Source organism: Ursus arctos, unplaced genomic scaffold (assembly GCF_023065955.2).
Source record: "Ursus arctos isolate Adak ecotype North America unplaced genomic scaffold, UrsArc2.0 scaffold_34, whole genome shotgun sequence".
NCBI lineage: Eukaryota > Metazoa > Chordata > Mammalia > Carnivora > Ursidae > Ursus > Ursus arctos.
This window is the reverse complement of record NW_026623030.1, coordinates 4,801,798-4,821,017: the sequence shown is the minus strand read 5'-3', so window position 1 is coordinate 4,821,017 and position 19,220 is coordinate 4,801,798. Positions and strand designations below refer to the sequence as shown.

The 19,220-nt window shown below is 52.0% G+C and overlaps 1 protein-coding gene across 5 annotated transcripts in view; it reads right to left on the bottom strand.

Moving 5' to 3' along the window:
* TANGO2 (transport and golgi organization 2 homolog) overlaps positions 1-19,220 on the bottom strand; it is a 37,860-nt gene that overhangs the window by 3,634 nt on the left and 15,006 nt on the right. For 4 of the 5 annotated variants that reach the window (XM_026486310.4, XM_026486311.4, XM_026486306.4 and 1 more), the window contains exons 3-7: positions 13,151-13,239; positions 8,000-8,119; positions 7,339-7,453; positions 3,716-3,786; positions 503-656 (exon numbers count right to left, since the gene is read on the bottom strand). In XM_026486310.4, the coding sequence (XP_026342095.1) occupies positions 503-656; positions 3,716-3,786; positions 7,339-7,453; positions 8,000-8,119; positions 13,151-13,239 (549 nt within the window). Of the gene's footprint in view, positions 1-502; positions 657-1,302; positions 1,476-3,715; positions 3,787-7,338; positions 7,454-7,999; positions 8,120-13,150; positions 13,240-19,220 lie in introns of all 5 variants that reach the window. The other variant, XM_057305844.1, reaches the window with a different exon arrangement.

Below are 19,220 nucleotides of genomic sequence, written 5' to 3'. Positions count from 1 at the left end.
AGTCCCTGAGACAGGTACTGTGTGCAGAGGCCACCACGGTGCCTTAAGGGAGTTGGGTCAGGAGCTCCTTTCCCCCAGGCAATTCCCGGGACAGGTGTGTCTGTGCCACAGCACTGGTAGGACAGCACATGGGAAAGACAGTTAACCCCTAGACATACTCCCAGGCTGGCTGCTTGCTTCTGTAGTTTGCTAAGCACCTGGAGCTTTCTAGAATCTCCCGCTAGTTGTGTGCAGACGTGGGGAACCTCCAGCTACTCTCTCCCCACACAGGCCCACAACAAGCCTCTGAGAGCATTGAGCTTCCAATTGCACTGGCCCAGGAGGGGAGCAGTTAGGAGAGGAACAAAGAACAGTTATGTCTACCAGGCTCCCCCTGGCTGAGGAGCTGGCCCCAGTCACCTCCACAAGCCTCCCAGGGCAGCACAGCCTGCCTGCCTCTATGTCCCAAGGCTAGAGAAGAAGGGGGACACTCTGCTCGCCCCAGCAGGATCCGCCCACTCACGCCTCGTCATTGTTGAGCACATCCAGGAGCTCGGCAATGAGGACATCCTTGGGGAGTGCCTGGCTCCGCTCCACGGCCTCCAGGAAGAGCTGCTTTCCAAAGCACAGCTTCCTCCAGGGCGTCTCCAGCAGTGCATTGCTTAGTCCATAGGTCCCTGCAGGGAAGCGGACAGCCCAACCAGTGCAGATACCCCACTGTGGGAATTCAGGGTAAATGCCCGCCTACCTACCCATCCACCCGACACTGGGCAAGGGGCCAGGAGTATGGCCGGGGACACTGAGCCCAGAGGACCCCACACTTCAGCACTATGCACACTTCTGACCCGTCTGTGTGATGAGGGGTGGAGAACTCAACACAGCAGTGTGAGTGCCAAGTGCCAAGCAGCCTTGATGGACAGAATAATAGGGAATCAACAACCTGAATTTAAACTAGGCAAAAGAAAGGGGAACCTCAAGAAGGAACCATCTCCCCATCTCACTCCCGTGTCTAAGCTAGGAAAAAGCCACAAGGTGTGGATCTGCCTGAGAAAGGCAAAGGTGGGAGAATAGCAACCTGAGGTCAGAGGGGTACCTGCTGGATATCAGTCAGTGGTTAGGGAGTCTGTCAACATCAAAATGGCCTCAACTCAGTGGGAGTAGGCAGGGCCCCCCTCTACTCTATACTGGCCAGGACCCTGGCCTGGGGAATGATAGGGACTCAGCACAACCTCAGAACAAGTTCTCAGTGAGTTAAAAGAACATGTGAGAAAAAAGAAAAGGCTTTCTCATGTCAAAAAAAAAAAAAAAAAGGAGAGGCATGACCTTGAAGTGGAGAGGCCCCGGAGTCATGCCCCTTGAAAGATGCACTGAAGACAGGAAGCCACCACCTCTGCTGCTGCTCCTTGAGGGTCTTGGCTGAGTCTGAGGTGATTGCAGCCAATTCCAAGGAAGAGAGCCTTGGCTCTGCTGGGCCACCAGGCTGGGGTATCATTGTGCTTTATCCATCAAGAGAAGCAGGGAAAACTACTCAGTAGTGGTGCTGGGCACCTGGGTAGCCATATGCAAATAATAAAGTGGAATCCCAACCTCACACCATACATAAGAATCAATTCAAAATGTCCCAAAGATCTAAACGTCAAAGCTAAAACTACAAACTTTAGAAGAATGCATAGGAGAAAAGCTACCAACCTTAGATTAGGCAATGATTTCTTAAACATGATACCAAAAGCACGAGCAACAGAAAAGAAATAGATAAACTAGACTTCACCAGAATTTAAAATGATGTGCCTCAAAAGACATCAACAAGAAAGTGAAAAGGAAACCCACAGAAGGGGAGACAATTTTTGCAAATCATACATCTGATACGAGATTGGTAGCTAGAATATATCAAGAACTACAACTTGGGACGCCTGGCTGGCTCAGCTGAAGAGCATGTGACTCTTGATCTTAGGGTTGTGAGTTCCAGCCCCACGTTGGGCACAGAAATTACTTAAAAATAAAATCTTAAGGGCACCTGGGTGTCTGCCTTCGGCTCAGGTCATGGTCCCAGGGTCCTGGGATCGAATCCCGCATGGGGCTCCCTACTCAGCAGGAAGTCTGCTTCTCCCTCTGCCCCTTTTCCCAGCTCATGCACTCTCTCTCTCAAATAAATAAATAAAATCTTTGAAAAAAAATAAAATAAAATAAAATGATAAAATTATTTAATAAAGAGAAAAAGAACTACAACTCAAAAATAAAAATACAAACAACCCAATTTAAAAATGGACAAATGATCTGAATAGACATTTCTTCAAAGAAGACATAGAAATGACCCATAAACACATGAAAAGATGCTCAACATCATTTGCCATCAGAGAAACGCAAATCAAAATCACCATGAGATACTACCTCACACCCACTAAGACGGCTGTAATCAACAAGACAGGGGCGCCTGGCTGTCTCCGTCAGGGGAGCGCGAGACTCTTGATCTTGGGGTTTTGAGTTTGAGCCCCACATTGGGTATAGAGATTTCTTTTTTAATTTTAAAAATCTTAAAAAAAAAAAAGACAATAATAACTCCTGGTGAGGATGTGGGAAAACTGGAAGCTCATATGCTGCTGGTGGGAACGAAAACGGTACAGCTGCTTTGGACAACAGTTTGGCAGTTCCCCGAAGGGGTTAAATAGTTACCTTACCATCCAGCACTTCACTCCTAGGTATATACACAAAAGAGGGAAAAACACAGGTCCCCACAAAAACTTGTAACAAATGTTCACAGCAGCATGATCCACAATAGCCAAAAGTTGAAAAAAACCCAAGGATCCGTCAACCAGATGAATGGAAAAACCAAATGTAGACAATCTGGACAATGGAATATTATTTAGCCATAAAAAGGAATGAAGCCCTGTTTCCTGCTACGATGTGGATGGACCTTGAAAACACGATGCTAAGAAGCCAGTCACCAAAGGCCACATATTGGATGATTACACTTGTACGAAATGTCCAGAATAGGCAAATCCGCAGAGATAAGAAAGTAGGTTAATGGTTGCTTGGGGCTGAGGGATGGGGGGGGGGCGGTGAGTGCTAATGGGGACAGAGGTTTCTTTTTGGGGTGATGAAAATGTCACAGGGTTCAACAGCAGTGATAGTTGCACACCTTTGCGGATAAACTAAAATCTACTGAATGGTACCATTTAAGTGAGTACATTGTATGATATGTGAATTACATCTCAATGAAGCTGTTATTTTTAAAAAGTGACACGATCAGGCAGGGTCAAACTCAGCGAAACTACACGATGGATTTGAAATGACCTTGCTCCCTCCCTGCCACCTTTCCTCTCTCTGTCCCTTCCTTCCTCCCTTTAGCAGAAAACAAGCATCTCCAGTCACAGGATTTCAAGTACTGAGAACTGAGAGAGGGCATCACAGGAGTAGTTTCCAGATAGTTCCACAAAGGCCTCTGGGCCAATGCACAGAATTGGGGGTAGGAGGGGCCTCTGTGTCCTTTTGTGCACACAGTTTCAGTTTTCAATTCTCTCTGGGCAGTCATGGGTTCAGTGCTAGGGGAAGGTGGCCCTGGCTGTGGTCAGCCTGACAAGTGTAGGCCACAGGCCACTATGGGGACATAAGACACATAAACGGCCAAGTAGCATAATCCCAGGAGAGAACTGTGACAGGGACCCAGTCTCTGAAAAGTACAGAAGTGTCCCCACAGAAGCAGCCCCCACCTTGTCACCACCCACCAGAATAGGCTTACCTGGTGCCAGGACGACTGGCTCGGGCTCCCCCCGGTTTCCATAGTAACAAATGACATCTCCCTTCTCTGTGCTGTGGACAGGGAGGAGAGAGAGGGTCAGATGGGAGCCATGGGCTATCCAAATCTCTCACTGCCTGCCAACCTCCACAGCACAGGGACAATGGCTCACTGCAACCAGGACAGGAGGTAGTCAGGGCCCCAGCCTCTCAGGGGCCTCACAGGTAGGATCTTTGAGACCCCTGGCTCCTGACTCCCAGCTCACCACGGAGACCACTGGCCTGGGAGCAGCCTGGGAGGGGCAGCATGTAAAAGACCCTCCTGCCTCACTGCATGCCCTCATGGCACCAGCACTTGTGGGCTGTGTGTGTTAATAACTGCACTGCACCCCCAGACACCCGTCCCCACCCCCACAGCCCATCTCCGGATACCTCCAGACACAGTGGGATGCCCCAGGGTAAGAGAGGCTTCTGAACAAAGCACTAAAGATCACATTTGCCTACTTTTATGTGCTGAGTATGCATTTAAAAATAGCTCAAATTGCTCAGAGCTGAAAATGTTCCCACTCCTAAATACCATAGTAAATCTTCCTTGAAATTGCCTTCTCTGCAAACTAGAGAAGCACTCTTCCTGGAGCCACCTTCCCACAGGTGCAGAGAACGCTGCACAGGGACCTCAGCCTCCAGGGTGAACCACTGCAAAGAAAGGGCCGGGTGGGGCTGCCAGGGAATCCCTCTCGCTGCACCCACCCTGGCTCCAGGTGGCTTCATATTCTGCTCGTGTTTTTCCTCCCCACCACCCCTGGCTCATTTCTTAAGATATCTGGCTAATGACTCCAGAAAAAAATTTTGTTTATAAGCAAAAAGCTAGAAAGCATGAAGCACCGTGGACTGAACACCCACTCCTGCCATGCTTGGTCAGGGACTGGCCATGATAGCTATGAGGCTCTCTTCTTCTTGACCCTGACTTCCTTCTGACACCTACTGCTGGGGTGGCTTGCTGACTGCTGACTCCCTCCACCCTCTGGCCTCAGCCCTCCACACCTGGCCTTTGGGCATAACCCGCTCGGTTGCCCTGGCCACCACCTATCCTTGAGGGCTGTGTCTAGGGAGGCAGGCTCTGACCCTGTGGTCCCAGGAGCCAGGAGAGCTGTTCAGGCACTGAGGGGTCCAAGCCTACCTGCAGGAGCCGCCTGCCCATGCAGGTGTCCACTCAGAGCACGGGGCCCTCGTCACCCAGCCACTTGACATGGCTGCTGAGCACTGAGTCCTGCTGGGCTGCGGGTCTCCCAGACCGAGTCAGATGTACAGAGAATGACAAACAAAGCGGTCCCTGCATAGGCAGAGCAAGGAGGGCACAGAAGTTGCCCTCCAGGAGCTGCCCATGGCGTGCAGGAGAGGGCCTGGGGTAGCAACGGCCCATGCCAACACCCACCTCCTCCCATGGCCACTGCAGCCTCCACATCGATGTGTTGATCCATGCAGCAGACGTGGGGCTGAGCAGGCCACATGCAGTGGACACTCAAGGTACAGTGGGCCTGGGGCTCCTTGTGGAAGGAGGTAGGCTCAGGCTAGGTGTCTGGTCATGGGCCAACCGCAGGGTACTGACCACCTCCCCCGGTGGAAGCTGACGACATCCACTGGCCTCTGGGGCATTGGCAGTGGGGGTACACAAGGGGAGGGCAGGGGGGAAGGACGATGGATGCTCACTTCACTGAAGGACAAATTCACAAACCCCCTGCCGTCCCCAGGCCACATCTGTAAAGTGCAAGTCCCCCAGGAGGGAGCACAGGACATGCCACCTGCCCTGTCGGGCTGTTCCCACCAATGCCTGAATCTACCAGCCACTCTGTGTGGCCTGCTCTGAGAAATGCGCATGGGCCCTGGGGCATCGGAGGTGAGGACGCCCAGCCAGGGCCTCTCCACACTGGCCACCCTTCATGGCTGTGGCATTACCACTCCCCCACCTGCCGTGATCTGCCTTATGCACCAAGACTCTCAATAGTGTCTAACATCTGTCACATCTGTCTGCACACTTGGAGAAAGGGCCGGGTGGGAGCCTGACACCCAGCACGCAGCCCTAGCTGCTCTCCCTGCATCTGATCAACAGTCCTGAGCACGGGCTCTGGGGTCACCTCCCACCCCGGGGGACAAGGGTGCCACAGGACCCCGGCTACTCTGCACCAAACACCAACAATCGCTTTCCCTCAAGGCTCAGTGTCCACCATGGGAAGCAGACGAGCGCCCGCTCCTCAGCCAGCCCCCAGCAAATGTTGCTGAGCAATAGGCGCTGGGCTAGAGACAGCCCCATGGGGTCTGTAGCAGTGTAGATGGCGCCTAAGCTACTGCAGGGCCATGGCCAGGGTCCAGGCATGGGAGCCACACAGACAAACACACCCGGAGAAGCCAGGCCGCAGCCCAACAGCAGCCAGCCAGCACCTCAGAAACACAGACACTGCAAGCCGGTGTCCAGTGGCACCAAGGCCACAAGCGCAGCGCTCCTTCCCAACCTGGTGCCTACTTGGTGGGATGGGGCTACTGTCGCCAGGGGCACCTGGACCCCAGCCAATAGCCCAGAGCAGCACCAGGAGACCCCGGCCCCACCACACACCCTCAGGGGCCTTAGCCACGTCAGCTGCCCACCGGAACTCAGCCACAGCAGGTGCACAGGGGGCAGCTGTGAGGATGTGCCAGGTGCTGCACACGAAGGGCTCAGCAGCCACCACCACACAGCCATCCGGGTAACTGCTGGCTAGTGCCGCACCTCTGTGTGCCTCACTGGGCCTGGCAACACCCCAACTGCCAGGGGCCCTCTGCCGGGTGCCAGCAACCTCTCTCCTGACTCTCAGCCAGTGCAGGCACCCCTGAGGCTCCAGGCCTCTCAGGGACCCTTCCTCCTGCTTCTGCTCCTTCCCTATCTGCCTGACTCCAGGTAGGGAAAGCCTTCCCCCAAATGATGGTGCAGCAGAACCTTCAGGTCCTCTGGTGATGGGGCCCATGGGAAGCTGGGACAGCTGTGCTGCCCCTTGACAACTCCAGACAGGCCCTGGAGCTGTCCAATGAGCCCCTTGCAGAAGCTGAGATGAGCCACACCCCATGCTCAGACACACTGCCCTGAAGAAGCCACTGTGAGGCCCCAGAGCTCAGCAGCACCTGACCACCGCCAGCTTCCGGGCTGCTCGGGACCAGTCGGCGGTGCTTGGACCTTCCATCTCCAGCCGGGGGCACCTCTGCACACCAGACAGCAGGGCAAGTGAGGTGCAGTCCAAAACAGGGCACTCCTTAGCCACCGACATGTGCAGGAGACCTCAGGGGCAAAGGACCGGCATGGGCAAGCAGTGCCCCCCGTGGCTGGAGATGCCCACTGCAGTCATGCTACAGCTCGCGTGTAGGAGCCCAACAGCCCTCACGCTGCCACGGGAAGCCCAGGCTCTGTTCCCTGCGTCCCCTCAATAGTCGGTGAGCCCAGGGGACCTTCACCATGCCCACCAGGAGTGATGTCCCTGGAGAGGTTGCCACAGTACCCCAAGCTGAGTGGCAGGGTGGAAACCCCACTTCCTGTCAAGCCCACAACTCAGCTCTGTGACAGTGCCCGATGGGCTGCCGTCTCCCTCCCAGCAGACCCACCTCAGGTCAGCTGCTATGAGGTTAAAGCCGTTGTACAGGTGGCCCTCCGCAGAGACCTTCTTCAAGTAGGACAAGCTGTCCATGTCTGTAGTCAGAAAGTGGGTCACAAGTTCACCTGTGGGTAGGGGACAGACACACATGGCCGAGGCAGCAGGGCTGAGTCCCTCTTGCTGGGGAGACTGACATGGGGCCAGTGCAGGCTAAACACCAACCACACCAGCCATACCTCATTGGCCTGGCAGCTAAGGAGGTCTGCATCAAGAACTCTGTTTTTGTTCGGCTTTAATTTTTTTTTTTCTGCCATTACACCCAGAATGGAAGTACAGCATGAGGGGAAAAAATCTCCGGTGGGGACAATGTGTGTACATGGAGCTGTCTTCCCACGGCGTATTGCTCTGCAAACATCTTATAGGTGCGGGACAATGACAACAGCCAGAAGTGACATTGGGGGCACAAATGTGGAGAGTGCTCCCTGAGAGGGGCAAACCATGTCTGTGCAGGTAGGTGCCCCGTGGGCCAGGCAGAGGGGGGTTCCCACAGTGATGCCAGCCAGTGGGCCTCAGAGCCAGAACCACCCCTCTTCTTCCTCCTCCTGTGTCTGCATGTGCCCAAGGACAGCCCGCCCCCCCGCCCCGCCCCCTCCACCACGGCCCCACGGTACCTCGGCCCCGGGCATCCCGGTCCTGCCGTGGCTGCAGGTAGTTGGTGAGTGCAGCCAGCTTCCCCCGTGTGCTGATGCCCAGCCACGTGCCTCCTTCCTTGCCTTCCTCCATGTCAAGCCCTGTAACAGATGATAGTGTCACTACCAGTAGCACCTACTGCCCTGTCCCTGTGTCCTAGGGAGATACATGCTTAGCCCAGCAGCCCTGGCTAAGGCACAGGGGCTTGAACCACGCAGGGCAAGGCAGCCCCAAAGCCCACAGGGCATGTGAGAGAGACCCTGCCCCCAGGATGACATCTGATGCCCATGGGAGTCCCTGAAAGCTTGCGGTGGGACCTGGCATGTGTGGAATGCATCCTGACACTTGGATCAACACTGGGCTGGGAGCACAGTGCCAGGTCCATCCTAGCAACGGCACCAGGCCCCAACCCCACATCCTGGGTCAGGGGCAGGGCCATTGGCTGTCCTCCCCCAGCAGGACACATAGGCCCTCAGGGTGGTTGCTTCACTAGGAGCCACATCTGGGTCCGCCTGTTTGCCTCATTCCCACCCCACAGACCCAAGCCACGGTCAGTCCTCCATGGGGCCTCACCACTGGGCTGGTAAGGCCCTTAAAGCCATAGAAAAGTGTCTTCCTAGATTAGAGCATCATTTCAGTTGAAGACTGGGGTAAAAGCAGCTAAATCATTAAAATGTAATTTTTATAATAATAATAAAATATAACAGTAAAAGAAATAAAAGATGGAAAGATCAGAAAGGAAGAAATAAAGTGTCTTTATTTGTAGACGACTGGATTACAGGTGAAGAAAATCCAAAAGGAATCTACAAAAAAAAAAAAAACAAAAAAAAATCTGCTAGGAGGCACCTGGCTGGCTCAGTCAGAAGAGCATGGGACACTTGATTTCAGGGTCCTGAGTTTGAGCCCTATGTTGGATACAGAAATTACTAAAAAAAAAATTAATTTTTAAAAAATCTACTAGAACTGGTAAGTAAATAAAGGCAAGAATCAGAAAAAAAATTTAAAAATGCCATTTACAATAATAGCATTAAACAAACCAAGCCGTAAAACAACATTTAAGGAAAAATGTGTAACGACCAAAGACTGAAAACCACAGAGCAGCGCTGAGAGAAGTCAAGAAGCTTTAATTAAAAGAGAGAGAGATATGCCCTGTTCCTCAGCCGAAGAGTCAATATTGTTAAGATGACAGTCTTCTCCAAATGGCCAGAAGAGTCAACACAACCCAAAACCAAATCCCAGCAAGCTTTCTGTTTATTAGAAATTAACAAGCTGACTCTAAAATTTATATGCACACACAAAAGAGCCAGGATGGCCAAAGAACTCCTGAAATAGAACAAAGCTGGAGGACTTAACACCCCCTGATTGCAAAACTTGCTAAAAAAGCTGCAGTAATTGAGACACTGTGATGTTGGCATCATGACAGACGAACAGATCAATAGGGCACAAAGGAGTCCAAAATAGATCCATACGTGTGTGTTCAACTGATTTTCAACCAAGTTGCTATAGGAATGCAATAAGCGAAAGAGTATCTATTCAATAAATAAGGCTAGAAGAGCTGGAAAGATGTGGGGGGGTGAGATATGAATCTCAACCGCTACCTCACACCAGGTAAAAAATGTAAGATAAATCGGAGACCAAACACAAAACCCCAAATCAAAAGGCTTCCAGAAGCAAAAAGAGGAAAACATCTTTATGGCCTTAGGGTGGGCAAAGACACAAACAGAATAAACTATAAAAGAGTAAACTTCACTTCACTAAAAGAAAATATTCTGCTCACCAGAAGATGTCATTAAGAAAATGAGTAGGCGATACATTTATCCAACAAGGGACTCCAATCCGGGATGCAGAAAAAACTCCTACAAATCAAACATCGAAAAGTAAACAAGAATTCCACATCTGGCCAATCAATAGGGACCAGATTTACTCTCCTACCTAAAACCACCAAAAAATAAAATACATGAAACAATGGGTTTCAAGACACTGAACACCAAAAAACAAAGGACAGAGAGATCTCCGAGACAAGAAACAAACTAGGTGAACCCCAAGACTGGAGAGAGTCTCCAAGACACCGCATGAGGAGGAGGCCCAGGCAGAGTCCACTGGACTCCCTGGCCGAGGAGAAGGGCTGGGAGCCTGGGGAGATTGAGGAGACCACAGCTCCTGGGACAGAGGACCAGAGAGGAGAGAGCTGCACAGAACCCCAGACAGCCGATCAGTACATGTGTGTGAGGAAACTACCAGTGGCCAGGAAAGAACCATTCAGAAAGATTAGAGGAGACAGTGCTTACACAGGCCTGTTCCCAGAAGTCAGCCTGGAAAAACCTCAAGATCCAGGGAGCACAGGCAAGGGAAGACAGAAGCATCTTGCCTGAGAAATAGGGCATCACTGGCCTTAGACTGGGCATAGCTTCAGAGCCACTTAACCAAGACCTGAAAAACACTTAAAAGCAAGACCTGAAAGGATCAAACTGTTTCTGAGCATCTTGGCTGTGTCCCAGAACAAATCTCAAGAATATTTATAGGCATACAAAAATATTTAATCCCCAAACAAGATAAAATCCATAAATGTTTGGCATCCAATCAAAAATGACCAAGCATTCAAAGATGCAGAAAAACATGGCCCTGCTTACTAAAAGTTCAATTAATCTATTGAAATTGAACTGGAACTGACAGATGTCAGACTTTGCAGACAAGGATATTCAAACAGTTACTAAAACTACACTCTGTATGCTAAAACAGTTAAGAGCATATGAAGAAGATAGAAAAACTGAATTCCCAGACATAAAAACTACAACGTGTGAGATAAAAAACATATACGATGGGGTTAAAAGCAGATTAGACACTGCAGAAAAAAAGATTAGTGAATGTGAAGATATGGCAATAGAAATGATCTAAAATGAAACAGAGAGAGAACAGGGTTTTTAAAAATGAACTGAGCATCATCGGGGCGCCTAGGTGGCTGAGTTGGTTAAGCATCTCACTCTTGATTTTGGCTCAGGTCATAATCTCAGGGTCGTGAGACTGAGCCCTGCGTCAGGCTCTGGGTGCAGTGGTGCACCTACTTGAGATTCTCTCTCTCTTCCTCTCCCTCCCCCCATGCATGCATGCATGTGCACACCTGCTCTCTAAAAAACTAATCAATAAAATCTTTTAAAAAAATGAACGGAGCATCATCGAAGTGTGGGACAACCTCAAGAAAACTAACATACATGTGAATAGGCAGAGAGAGGGAAAGAGATTGAGAAGAGAGCGCAGGAAACAGAAAAAGTATTTTAAAAATAATACCCCAATTTTTCCAAACTTCTAACAAGTTCCCAAGCAATATTGATGCTACTAGCTCACAGATCACATTTGGAGAACCAAAATTAGAGAACAATTTTGCACACAATTGGGTGATGTCAGATGGTGGGAAGATGTGGATCTTAGTGTCTTCCAGCCCTAACTGGTGCAGTGGCCACTGGGCTCACCTAGCACTGTCGTGCAAAAGGGCCGCCCTCCCACTAAGCAGGACCCCCGTATCAGAATGCCAGAGACCAACTCCAAATCACTACAAAGGGTGAAGGATTCCAAGTGGCTAGAACCCCTCAGCAGGGCTTGGCCCTGATTTAGGGGCAGGGTGCAGGCCTGAGTGCCTAAGCAGCATGGTGCCCAGGTGGCCAGGATGGCCAAAGAAGCCCAAACAGGCTAACCGTTCATCAGTGTCCTCATCTACAAAGACACTCAAGAAGTGTCATCAGGCCCTCACCCCTCACCCCACCCACCCTGACCAGTTCCCCCACCCCCATGCCACTACAGCCTACCATTCATGCCCTGCAGCAGCGACATACACAGCCTGCCCCATCCCCATCCCCATAACCCCCTTCCATTCTACTTTAGCTCAGGATGGTTGGCATGGTACTGGCCAGGCCCACAGGTTCCCCTCAGTCCTCCTCAAGTAGCCCTGTAGGCCTGACCCTCGACCTCTGGGAGAGCCATGGCCCAGCCAAGGACCCCACATACATGGCCCCCCTTGGGTTACTGTACTGAAGTACCTGGAGCTTACACAATAGGGGTCTCCTGCCCCCCACTTCTGTCCGCACGTCTAGACGTTTCCAAGGTCTCCTGTGCAGCTTCTGAGGAAGCCAAGACAGAATCCAGAGACTTAGCCTCTTCTCCCTCTTGCACTCAGCGAGAGGGGTCTCATCTCACAGCCTCACAGCAGCTTTCCCCACCACCTGTCAGATCTCCTGTCCACGACACTGCCCTGCCTCAGTCTCCCCTCAGTCTCCCCACCCCTGTCCTCTTCCCACATGGCACCAGGACGATCCAGCCTGGACAGTGTTTTCCTCACACCACCGCCCAAGCAGCCTACATAGGAGGCCTTCCGTGGAAGTTCCACAGTCAAGCTTTTAGACATTGCAGGCAAAGCAGGGCACACCTGGTGTCTCCAGACGCCTGAGGTTACCCAATCAGCCCACTGGGCACCTGAGCACTCTTGTCAGGTCTGCCAGGCTCCCTTGTGCTTCCCTGATGCCTAGCTCGCAGGCAGAGAGACCCTGGCCTGGCCAACACCTGTCCACATGCCCTCCAAGTAGACCCCTGCCTGCCCCATGGGCAGAAACTGCTCTCTGTCCATGGCACTCAGGGAGGCTGCCAGCTGAGCGAGCAGGGGACACAGCTGTCCCCTCCCTCTGTGGGAACTCCTTGTGCAGCTCCCATGTGCTCCAGGCAAGCCTCTGCTCCCCAAATTCAGACCAGCTCCGGAGCGAGGCGTGCCAGCATGAGCGCACACATGCATGCCCACCATTATGACGCTGCACAGAGTGACCGAATGTGAACCTGCACCTCGTACAAACCCAACCACACGCCCACAGCGAAAAGGTGGATCCAAATAAAACCAACTGATCCTTCCAGCTACTTCTCTGAGAATCCACAACCCATGAAACATGTGGACGGTGCTGGGCAGACACTTCAGGGCTGGTCACCTCAGTGCTGGCCCCAGACCCAACCTGGGAGCCTCCCCCATGGGACCAGTCAGCGGCCACTCATTCGTTCTGCACTTACACTGAGAAGCAGCACCAGTAACAGTTAAAAGCACTCAGGAGCTCCTACTTCCTGCCATGTTGTGGCCGCCCCCCTGAGGAAAGACTCACCACTGAGGACCTCATTGTTGTTCCCCCAGAAGTCAGCTAACTTGGATGGTCTGTGGTAAAATTCATCCCTGTTGGCCGCCAGGATGAGCCTGAAAGAGAAAGCATGACTAAAGGTCTCAGGGGAAAACAGAAAAGGCAATTTTTTTCTCCTGTTAACAGAAAATTTGAGGGGTGCCTGGGTGGCTCAGCCGTTAAGCGCCTTCAGCTCAGGTCATGATCCCAGGGTCCTGGGATCGAGCCCCGCATCAGGCTCCCTGCTCAGTGGGAAGCCTGCTTCTCCCTCTCCCACTTCCCCTGCTTGTGTTCCCTCTCTCACTGTGTCTCTGTCAAATAAATAAAATCTTTAAAAAAAATTTTTTTTTTGCCTTCACAGTAACACAGGCAAGTCCTAAAGAGGACAGGAACCCTCAGGAAACAGAGGTCAGTGATGGCTCCAGAGTAGTGGGTTTCCTAGGGAGCCTTCGGCCAAGACTGTGCCCCAGAACCCTGCCGAAGAAAGAGGTGATGCTGGGCAAAGACGCATATCCCATCCTACCCTGCATACCCCCACTCACCCAGAAAGGGCGGCAGGACCTGCACAGATGAGGGCCCTGAGCAGCTGGCACCAAGCATGTCCCAGGTGCCCCGGTGGCAGAGAAGTACCCATTCGGTCCATCTGTCCCTTTCCCTGAAGCCATTCCCAATGAGCCTGAGCCCAGGACTTCCTGGAAATGGGAGCACGCCCACCGGAAGGGCCCTGGGGACACCTGGAGGAGCAGCAGAGCACAGGATCTCTGGAGGCTGCTGTCCTGCATTTTGGGGTGTTTGGGCGAAGTGGGTAAGAACTTCTGTGTTTCTCTAGTTTTTTGCATTATGCATCCAACAAGTTTTTTCTTGGCAAGTAGAAAAGATGTGAACGTTTTCAAAAGAGCTCCAGTTTTAACATAAGAAAACAAAGTTTCCGGTTGGCTTTGCCATTTTAAATAAGAACACAGACAGTGACTAAGTGGGACTGCCACGTCCATGAGACCTCTGGGTCTAAGAAGTGACAGTCAAAGGACCCTCTGAGCACCACGGGCAGGTGCACAGAGGATGTGGGGCCAGGAGCTACGGCTTGGCCACCTGTGGTCACACTGGGTCTGAAACTAAGTCAGTCTAGTCAGCGGTCAGACCCTAAGGAATCTTCAAAAATAATTTCTGTATTGACTCTTACATGTTTATGAACATTTAGGGGCAGCTGGGTGGCTCAGTCGGTTAAGAGTCTGCCTTCAGCTCAGGTCATGATCTCCAGGTCCTGGGATCGAGCCCCGTGTCAGGCTCCCTGCTCAGCGGACAGTCAGCTTGTACCTCTCCGTCTGCCCCTCCCCCCTGCTCACGCATGCACTCTCTCTCTCTCAAATTAACAAAACCTTAAAAAAATGTTAATGAACATTTGCTTGTGGTAAAATAGGAGTTGACAAAGTTGTTCATAAAATGGAAAGTGAAACTGGCACCTGCACCACCGCCCAGGCCCACAGAAGTGCTTTCATCCTGTGCCCACAGTGTGTGACCCCCCCAACTCTGTACCTCCCCATGCAGTCCCAGCCACAGGCACCAACATGGCCAAGGGCTGTGCGTGGCCATCAAACCCTCCAGATCTGCCCTGGGGGTCTCACCACCTTTGGGACACCTGTCCAGCCTGCAGCTGCTCTCTATCCCCGGACACCGCACCCCAGGCTGCTCCAGGTCTCGGGTACAGGAACTCAGGGAGCAATCGGCGACCCTGATACGAACCCCAGCCATTCACAGAACGATCTTCTGCAGCTCCACCTTCCGGACCTCAGCCCCGGGTTGAGGTAGACAGCCTCAGGGAGAAGCCAGCAGGGCCCTGACCCCTATCTTCTGCCACATCTGCTTTGGCCCTTCCTTCTGCGACTCAATTCTGGATCCAACCCGGCTGGCAAGGCTCCCATAGGCTGCTTGTGTGGGCTGGGCACCCCACCAACCCCTGTGGGCAGAGGTCATTCCATATGGTCAGGAAACTGTCCTCCTTCAGACACCCAACACCGCTCCTCCTCTCACTCATCCTTCCACCTGCGGTGAGAGGGGCCAGGGAGGCCGGGGAGGCCAGGGAGGTGCTTCCCAAACGGAGACTGGTGCTATTGGTTTCCGGTTCTGATTCTTACATAAGTCTCCAGAAAAGAAAAAATGAGGGAGGGAAAACAAACAAACAAAAAAGCTGACAAAGCAGAACCTTCTGTCCTAAGATTTTCAACTCCCTACTATTTTTTAAAAAAGGAGCAGTGACATGTGTTTGTTAATAACTAGGAATATTAACTGCTGGGTTATTTCTGCCACAAGAGTCGCTATTTGGCTGAACTGCTAGTGGTTTGCTGGGGATTCCATTTAATACCTAATTGGGAAACGTGGGCACGATGAGTACCCACATCAAGGCTCCAAGCAAGAGAAAGTATTCCCTCCCTCACCACTTCTGGGTACTGCAATACCAATAAAAGGCCATCTGTGCCACAGCGCCCAGGGGCAGGGGCCATGCCCACCTCAGGGGGTCTGAGGACAGCAAGGCTTTGTTTTGTTCTAATAACTGAAACCACTAATTACTCATCATTGATGGCCACTCCTCAGCCTACTACTGGGGGTGAGTCCGTGCATGATCTGGGGGTGGGTCTGTGCACTGTCTGGAGTTATCAGGTGGGTCTGCGCACCACCTGAGAGAGTGAGTCTGCGCACCACCTGGGGGGAGGGGTCTGCGCACCATCTGGGGGAGAGAGTGAGTGTGTACCATCTGGGATGGCTGAATCTGAGCACCATCTGGGATGGCTGAGTCTGAGCACCATCTGGGAGGGTGAGTCTGAGCACCATCTAGGGGGTGAGTCAGTGCACCATCTGGGGGAGTGACTTGTGTGTCGTCTAGAAGGTGAGTCAGTGCACCATCTGGGGTGGGTCTGTGCACCATCTGGGGGGGTGAATCTGTGTACTATGGGGTGTGGGGGGGGGTCTCTGCACCATCTGAGGAAGCAAGTCTGTGCACCATCTGGGGAGAGTTTAGCACCAGGTAGCGGTTTAGCAGCACAGGCTCATGGCCCAGTGACGTCACCAGCAGTGATGAGTCCCATGAAAGCCACCAGAAGGATGGGACAGCTCACCCAGCAGCCCCCCCAGACTGGAGCCAACAAGGGGAATCAGCTCATGAGTTTAAACAGATATTTTGATAAAGACGGTGGTTACGTGACAGCCATGAGAATGTTACCTGATGGGAAGCGTACTGGTTTTCTATGGGGCCTCACAAATTGCCACACACAGTGTGCGTGTACAGCGGCTCAGAGCGAGCGTACTGGTTTTCTATGGGGCCTCACAAATTGCCACACACAGTGTGCGTATACAGCGGCTCAGAGCGACGCCTACTTCTCATCTCAATCTGTGGTCAGGAGCACGGGCCCGCATGTGCTAGGTGCCCTGCTCAGCGGCCCCTGAGGCAGCTAGCACCCAAGGTGCCAACCAGCAGGGTGCCGCTGAGGCTCAGCTTCTTCCTCACGTTCCTGAGGTCGCTGCAGAATTCCCATCCTACAGAACTTTCTCAACTCCTGGGGGCCACCCCCAGTTCCTGGCCATGGGTCCCTCCAAGCACAGCAGCTTACCTCTTCAGGGGGAGCTTGGCTCCACTTGGGAGTCTCCTGATTACGCCAGACCCACCCAGAACTGCTCTCACTTGACTAACTCCAAGTCAACCGATTAGGGTTTTCTGTCACATTGGCAAAATCCCCTCACATTTAGCCACACAGTCCCACATGCAACCAGAGGAATGAATGACATGGGTGTGTACAGCAGAGGCAGGAATCTTGGGAACCATCAGCCTACCATAGGGGTTATGGGGGCTCACATTTTACTTTATACATCCTGTAGGGTATGACTTTTTTTCAAAGAGCATGTACCCCTTTACAATCAGGGAAATAACTGGAATCCCAGGGAAACACCGCTACCTCTACAGAGCAAGGTCATTGGGACCCCTGAGCAAAGCTGCAGCCAGCACGGAAAAGTTCTAAGTCAGCATCTCACAGGCTGCTAAAATAATTTATCTGCTACGCTCCTTGCTGCAGTGCTGCAGATATCGGTACTAACATCTGTACGAACAGACCCAACAGGCACCCAGACAGTACTCACACTGGGTAACCATCACCAAAAATTGGAGTTTCCAAGTGCCAGGTCACAATGGGCTTGGGAGGCAGAGGCTGGGACCACCCAGGGGAATCGCACGTCTGGGCAGGGGCCGTGATGCACCATGCCAGAGCAACCCCAGGAGGGAGAGACACCCAAGGAGCCCACCTTACAAAGGCAAGCTCAGCACCAAGCAGACAGACGGGGAGGCCCGAGGGCATTTGGGGAATCATGCCAGGGCAGTGCCTTCGGGGAGGCAGCAGTGGGATGTGACATGGGGACAGCTGCCACATCTGGAGGGATGGGCATCCCCAACAGTGAGGGGCAGTGGGATGGTGACACAGGGGATAGGAGGTGTAGACCATGGGATCCATGACACCAGGGCCCAGCCCAGCGTCAGGCCTGGAGATGCTCTGCAGAAGTGGCCATGCTCACATTCACTGCCTGGGCAGGTGCGGAGCTGGCTCCCTCCTTGCCTGCGCCCAGTGAGTGTCACTCAGCAACACACTGGGACTGCCACATCTGGGCGGAACAGACCACAAGATGCATACACCGCGGTGGGTTATGCTTTCTCTAGTGGAGAAACAGATGATACGATGCCTGAATGAGGCTCCAGAGAAGAAGAAATTCTTCAGGAGCCACGCCTTTCACCAGCAGGCCTACAAAGTGGCAGGCTCAGACGAAGCGCCACCATCGCTGGGCCGGTCCCAGGCAGGGCATGCGGGGCTCATCTGTCAGGAACTGACTCCTGGGAAGCCAGAAAACACATTCCCGTGAGTTCAGCATCTGGCAATGGCAGAGCTGAGGGTGACACTGCCCACACCATCAAAGGTGAGGATGTCTCGTTCTTTTCTGTAGGGCAGAGAGATGTTTAAATTATTTACATATACAGCTGACTCTTGAACACAGGGATTAGGAGCACCAACCCCCCTCCCTGCAGAGTCAAAAATCCATGTATAACTTTTTTTTTTTTTAAGATCTTATCTATTTATTTGACACAGAGAGAGAGAAAGCACACAAGCAGGGAGCCTGACACCAGGCTCCATCCCAGGACCTTGGGATCGTGACCTGAGCCGAAGGCAGACGCTTAACCGACTGAGCCACCCGGGCACCCCAAAAATCCATGTATAACTTTTGACTCCACCAAAACTTAACTAGTACTGGCCTACTGTTCACCACAAACCTTATCAATAACGCAGTCAATTCACATGTATTTTATATATTATGTGTATTACATACCGTATTTTTACAATAAAGTAAGCTAGAGAAAAATAAAACATTATTAAGAAAATCATAAAGAGGGGAGCCTGGCTGGCTCAGTCGGTGGAACCCATGACTCTTGATCTCAGGGTTGTAAGTTCGAGCCCCAGTTGGGTGTAGAGATTACTCAAAAAAAATTAAAAATCTTAAAAAAAAATTGTAAGAGAAAATACATTTATATATAGTACTGCGCTTTAAAAAATTGGCATGTAAGTGGACCTGCACAGTTCAAATCCATGTTGTTCAAAGGTCAACTTTAGGGCGCCTGGGTGGTGCAGCGGTTAAGCGTCTGCCTTCGGCTCAGGGCGTGATCCCACCGTCCTGGGATCGAGTCCCACATCGGGCTCCTCCGCTAGGAGCCTGCTTCTTCCTCTCCCACTCCCCCTGCTGTGTTCCCTCTCTCGCTGGCTGTCTCTCTGTCGAATAGATAAATAAAATCTTTAAAAAAAAAAAAAAAAAAAAAAAAAAAGGTCAACTTTACATGGCAATGATGGCCACCATTCCAGCTATAAAAGTCCCCTTCACAACCACCTGAGCCTGGAGCAACAGTGACTGCAGGGATGAGCTTAACCTACAAACAAAACCAGGTGCTTCTCATTACCCCAAGTGCCAAGAGGCCACTGCATGTGTGATGATACTGAAGGTGTCTAAGAGAGCAAACGGAGCACAGGGTCTTCGA